The sequence below is a fragment of the Cheilinus undulatus genome, linkage group 14 (genome assembly GCF_018320785.1).
Source record: "Cheilinus undulatus linkage group 14, ASM1832078v1, whole genome shotgun sequence".
NCBI lineage: Eukaryota > Metazoa > Chordata > Actinopteri > Labriformes > Labridae > Cheilinus > Cheilinus undulatus.
In genome coordinates, this window is record NC_054878.1 from 31,990,894 (window position 1) to 31,997,630 (window position 6,737).

At 41.1% G+C, this 6,737-nt stretch overlaps 1 protein-coding gene across 1 annotated transcript; it reads left to right on the plus strand.

Moving 5' to 3' along the window:
* Positions 1-2,797: 2,797 nt before the first annotated feature.
* On the plus strand, positions 2,798-5,528 carry LOC121521664 (potassium voltage-gated channel subfamily S member 3-like). The gene is made up of 2 exons (XM_041805794.1): positions 2,798-2,900; positions 3,456-5,528. The coding sequence occupies exon 2, from the start codon at positions 3,460-3,462 to the stop codon at positions 4,954-4,956; it is 1,497 nt and encodes a 498-aa protein (XP_041661728.1). The 5' UTR covers positions 2,798-2,900; positions 3,456-3,459; the 3' UTR covers positions 4,957-5,528.
* Positions 5,529-6,737: the final 1,209 nt, after the last annotated feature.

The following is a 6,737-nucleotide window of genomic DNA, read 5'->3' on the forward strand; positions in this document are numbered from 1 at the left end:
AAACTTTTTAACAAAATATCCTTGCCAATGCCCATTTCATAAGAGTTATATAAGGGCTAACATTATTAATGTATTAACAGTGAGACGTCGTCTCTGTCAGAACAGAAGAGCCCTAATTTACCAGTACAATGTTTTTCCACTTTTTTAAAATATTCAACTTCATACATAAACAAAGTCTGGCAGTTACATTCATGAAATAAGCACACAGAAAACATTACAGGTAAAGCATATAAAGCATATTTATAAACTTATAAATAAAAACAGAAAAAGGTCAGAGGTCAAACCTAGGGGCAAATTATGTATTAACCGGATTTAGAAGTAGATACGTGAACAGTGGCTCGCTACAGCATTGTTTGCTTTAGCTACAGCTAACAAAGCTGTGTGAAAGTTATTTTGGTAGAGTTACTTATATGTGAGCCAATATTGCTAAGTTAGGTTTAGTAATGTGAGCTTTAGCTAATAAAGCCTGTGCTAATATAGCTACTTAAGGTACATAGCGTCGTAGCTTATGTAGTTAATGTTAGCTTTGTAGCCTTGTAGATATCCATGAGCTTCATGAACTTAACCTTTTGTTTTGTTAGCTATTTAGCTACACTATCTTAGATGTTACATAGTTACTGTAGCTAAATTTAACTTCAAGGATTTGTTAGAATAGATATCCATGAGCTTCATGAACTTAAGCTTTTGCTACATTAGCGACATAGCTACATTACCTATCTAGCTACATATCTAATTTGGCTAACTTAGGTAAACTAAGGGGCCCATAGCAGTCAAGAAAATCATGGTCCATTATAAAGTTCACCTGTGATAACCATATTTTATTAATAACAACCATTCTCAAAGAAACAAAAAATATTCCTGCTCCTGCTGTTATAAAATACAGCCTTTTCAAAAATGTAAACCCCTTTTCTTAAAACAGAAAAACCTTTTTTGTGGAATGTTTACGATGTGAATGGGCAGATTGACTAAAGCATTTCAAAAGTAATGTCAGAATTCAGAGACAAGCCATGGTGTGCACAAACATAAGGATGCCAGAGAATGAAGTAGAAACTGAAATAACTTCAAGGGGGAAATAGGAATTGCATAGAGAATCAATCGGCAGAAAACGTTTTAGTAAAAAGTGGTTACAGAGTGGCAAAAAAGGGTCAGAATGGCTGAAAAGATGTGAAAAGAGGCTAAAATGGGTCAAAAGATCGTGAAAAGTGACAGAAATGTGTCAAAATGTTTCAACAAAGGGGAAAAAGTGGCAAAAATGGGTGAATAGTGGAATAGATGGATGAATTGTGTCAACACTGGGTGACAGTGACAACATGGGAAGAAAGTGGCAAAATAGTGTGAGCCAAAAAATGTGAAAAGCGGTTAAAAAGTAGTGAAAATAGGTTAAAATATTTTTAAAAAGAGCTAAAGGAAGTAAAAATTGAAAAAGAAAATGTGTCAAAAATGGGCAGAAACAGTTGTGAAAACGGCTTAAATTGGTACAAATAAGTAGTTTAAACATCAGAACCAAATAATAGCTTGACACACTTTTAGCTCCAAAATGAGGTAACTGCCAGGACACTAGCACTAATGCTATTGATCCAACACACATGCATTGATTAGTAATTGGGGAGGACCCATTCACTGGGTTTCTCATGTTCTGTGGACACCTACCGTACTTCTAGCAGTGGGTTTAGGCATTAAAGAATAAACACATAGAAAATACATATCTCTATGCTGATGATCTTTACACTTTTGTAGCTCATAAAAAGATATCAAACATCAGCAAACTTTACTACTGTATGAGCTATAACAAACACACATTTAACATATATCTTTTGTACTTGATTATTTTCATGAATTTATTGTTATCTCTGTCCTTTTATTTCTTTTATTCAGCCCAACAGACCAGGTGAAATTCCTCGCATGTCAAAATCAGCAGGAATATAAACCAGATTAGAGCTAATGTTGTCCTTACTTGTCAAGCATCCACTTTAAAATATTAGAAGCCAGCTATGCAAGGTCTTAAGAACAGGACCAGCTTGTGGTTTATGTAAAATGTGCCATAAACACGCAGTGAAGTTGCAGGTCCAATCCTGGGTCATTTGTAAGATTTGCCTGCATTGCCAACTTGGAGAACAGAACACTACATAACTTATTGCAAGCACTGCTGAAAGTATGCAAAAAAAAGTGTGTTTACTGTTTTTATTGAAAAAAATAAACTGATGGATAAAACAACTTGTCATTTTTTCTTGCACTACAAAAAGAAACCTCTTTTAAATCCCACTATGAAGGTGTGCTGAACTTCCCCTCTGCTGCCAAATACATTGTTACTGCCTGGTTTGGCAGCCAGCCTTCCAGCAGTGCTCTCTCTCTCACACACACATATTGAAATGTCACAGTGTGATTTTACCTACTTCCCTCCAGCGTGCAGACGAGCTACAGTTCACTGCTTTCAGTTGCAGTGCTTTCATATAGCCCATATACAAACCTAGTGCAATTTCCATTTAAATATTTAAAAGGCATTAAATTATTGCAGGCTCACTTGTTACTTAAGGAAAAGTATCTTAAAATAAATCCAGCAAATTAAGTAAAACCAAAGTAATGATGCCTCTGATGGAATTACCGTAATATAGTTAATAGAATGCCATTAAAAAGGCTTAATAAAGGGAATTTCTCACAGGGATTTCCAACATCTGTGCAGTCTCTCCCTCCTCCTTTCTCTCTCTTCTCTCTCGCCCCTCCCTGTTCCCTGTAAAAGGGAACAAACTGCCGGAGCTACGCTGTCCCGCCTCCAGCTCCTCTTGTCCCGTCAGTAGAGCTGCAGCAACACTCCCTCCTGCCCTGTGAGGTTTATCCACAATGTAAAAACTGAACCAGCAGGATAAAAGTTATTTTAATGGAAACAAAGGATCCATATACAGGTACGTTTCAACTTTTTTTTTTCATACAAACTTAATGTTGATGACTTATGATTAAAAAGGGTTTGATTTAAGACAGAATATCATGAAATAGAGTAAAAGTCTGCTTGCGTGCATGCAAACTAGCCCAAAGCTAAAAGCTATGCTGACATACCTACAAAACAATGCTGAAATCTGCACATGTTGCTGAACACAATTTAATAATTGCTTGAAATGATGTAAGCGCTCAGTTTCAACTTGTTGCCTCTTATTTCCTTTGTGTCAGTCTAGTCCGCTCTGTAATTTGATTCCTCTGCTAATAATCCTGCACTTGAGCCCTCCAAGAAGTGACAGTATCTCACGCTTCTTCACTCACTCCAGCTCAAGCCATTTCCTGTGTGTGCTGTATTGATTTTTCTTCCTTCGGAGGAATAATGTGTTCAACAAACAACGCAGTCAGATGTGTCTGATCTTTATAAATAAATAAGCCCATATACAGCTCTCACTGGAAATGACTGATGTACATTTTGCGATAAATCATTAAAATGTCAGTTTGTTGTGGTATATCTCTCATATTAGGACCATGGGATATGGGCAATTCCTCCACCGGCGGGGCACAAAGGAGGACCAGGTCCACCTCAACGTGGGTGGGGTACGTCATGAAGTGGATCCCGACACACTGCTCCGTTTCCCTCACACACGCCTGGCTCGCCTGCTGCGCTGCCAAAGTGAGGCAGCGATTTTGGAGCTGTGTGATGACTACAGCCCAGCTGAGAGGGAGTACTACTTTGACAGGAACCCCAGAGTTTTCCTCTGTGTCCTCAACTTCTACTACACGGGACAAATCCACATGATGGAGGAGCTGTGTGTCTTCTCCTTCAGCCAGGAGATCGAGTACTGGGGCATCCAGGAGCTGCACTTAAGCTCCTGCTGCAACAACTGGTACCACGAGAGGAAGGAGTACATCGAGGACAGGGACTGGGACGTCCGGAGCGACGACCAGCAGCCGAGCTTGGACTCTTCATTCGAGGAGCTCTCTGCTTTAGATAAAGACTTGGCCAAGTTCAAAGGTGCGTGGTGTGCCGAATTGAGGAGCTACATTTGGCTCCGTCTGGAGGATCCGGGTCACTCCACAGCTTCAAAGATCATTGCTGTGGCGTCCCTTAGCGTTGTTTTGACCTCTATTATTGCCATGTGCGTCCACAGCATGCCTGAGTTCCAGCAACTGGACGACAATGAAAAACCCATTGAGGATCCCGTCCTTGCCATCCTTGAAGAGATCTGCATTGCTTGTTTCTCGGCAGAGTTCATCATTCGGCTGATTGTTGCGCCTTCCCGCAGGAAGTTCCTTGGAAACCCTTTGAACATAATCGACGTGGCCTCCATTTTGCCATTTTACGCCACTTTAGCTCTGGAAACAGCTGACGAGGACACTGCAGAGGAAAGTGAGGACTTGGAAAACGTTGGGAAGGTGGTGCAGGTCCTGCGCCTCATGAGGGTTCTACGAATCCTCAAATTGGCTCGCCACTCTATTGGACTCCGAGCCCTGGGCGCAACAGTCCGCCACAGCTACCATGAGGTCGGTCTGCTCCTTCTCTTCCTCTCAGTGGGGATCTCAATTTTTTCTGCCATGATCTACTTTGCTGAGAAGGAAGAGGAAAGCACAGATTTAGGGACGATCCCGTCAGGCTGGTGGTGGGCGACAATCACCATGACCACAGTCGGTTATGGTGACACATGCCCTGTGACGCTACCCGGGAAAATCGTGGCCACTTTGTGCATCATCTGTGGACTATTAGTGGTCGCTCTCCCCATTACCATCATCTTTAATAAGTTCTCAAAGTACTATCAAAGAAACAAAGCCATGGAGGGAAAGTGCATCGCTAAACCTGAGAGGAAAGATCCTGAACTCCCTCATTATAACATCAGAGAACTGTTCACAGAAAGCGTGTACCCGTTCATCGGAGGAATCGCCTTCAGGATCAGTGAGAGCAGCGCAGGGGAAGACACGGATGCCTCCAGTCTCCAGGACGTGGAAGTATACGATAATGACACTTGTGAAAACGGGGCTGGAAAATGAGATTCCTCTTTATGACTGCGAGTCTCAGTGGCTCTGAGGGCAGAGTGCTCCATCACTGACCCAGCCTTCCTGCACGGTCTTCCTCCTGCTATTTGACAGAACAAAGTAGCCATGAACTTCTTTTTTATACTTGTGGGGACAGCCTGTGAAACATACTGTTGCTAAAACCAGGAAACCTAAAGGGAATTTCCTGAACCTTGCTCAGGGGTTTTGAAAGCCCATTTTCTGCTTGAGAAAACAGCGATGATGCATGTAGGAGGCCATAATGTTAATGTTTTCCAAAGTGATGCCCTGTATTGATTTGTCTGCTCGTTGAGAGTTCAGACCCACAATTCAACAGATGCAAAAGTCTTGAATGACAACACTGTTTCATGTTGAAAAATTTCATAATGAATCTCTGATTCCATGAAGGCTGATGCAGACTGCATGAAAACAAATGGATGCAATTGTTCTGTAAAATTACTGATGCTGATTAAGAGAGGCATCAGGCTCTCAGATCACTGTGGAAATCACTGATTTTCCAGGTTACTGTTGTGATATTTTTCTTTTTTTCGGCATGCTGGGTGACTCTTGTGGGGTTATTCATGTGGACATAAAATAAAGCTCAGTGAATCAGAAGAAACATGCATCCTATTTATGAAAAAACATACAGCGGATTGTCTGATTCAAAGAAACCTTCATGTTTAATGCTTCTACTTGTTTCCTTTATAACAAAATCCTCAAATACAACACTTCTCAGCTAAAGTGGCTTCTACTTTTTAAATAGAAAGCATTAACAAAGTGAAGAGGAGAAATGCAGCAGAAACTTTCCTCACTCTCGTCTTTTCCAGGAAGTATTGATTTCCTGTCTGCTGTTATGATCTATGCTTGGATGAGCCGCTGTTCTGTACGGGAGTGAGAGATGTAAAAGATCTTTCTCTGTGGGGGTCTCAAAGGTGTTGACCAAAAGCAGTTGACCTGAAACATCAAGCCTTAGAGCTAAACCCTCAAAATACAACTCAAAACATTTTTTTTCTAGATGTGATTGATCGTTTAGCTCGTTCACTGTTTGAATTTCCAGACAGCTGAGCAAAATAAACCTTGCGTGGTCATTGAGGATTTAGAGAGGTTGGTTTCCACATAGATTTTAAGTTTCAATCAAAGACTGTAGGAAACACTGGACAAAGAATGATTGAGGTCAGATATTTTATTCTTAGAGGGGGTTTGAAGCCTCAGCTGGGGGTCATTAATCTTTTCTGACATCAGACCCTTATCTAAACGTCTAATTGACTCAAGTCCTTATCTACACCACTATCAGTATTTTTCTGTTTGGTGGAAAGATAAAACCACACCCCATTTTAACAGAGGTACCATATGCTGAGTAGAGCTGGAGTTAAAAAGGCTAAGATTTCATCTGTCAAGTCCAGCCACAAATTCTCTTTTGCACTGATGTCTGGGCTTTGACTTGGCTACTCCAGAACATTCACCTTGTTGTCTTTAAAGCATTCCTGTGTAACTTTCGCTGTATGCTTCTGCTCATTGTCTTGCTGGAGAATACATTTTCTGAATAATATTGTCCTCCAGGATTTCATATATTTTGCCACATTCTTTTCACCCTCTACCTTTACAACCCTTTCAGGGCCAGCTGCTGAGAAGCATCCCCACAGCATGATGCTGCCACCGCTGTGCTTCATAGTGGGGATGGTGTGTTTGTGGTGATGTGCAGTGTTTGGTTTCTGCCAAACATACTCCTTCAGAGTAGTCAAAAGTGTCTTGGTGGTCTCTCTCACTAGTCCCCTTCT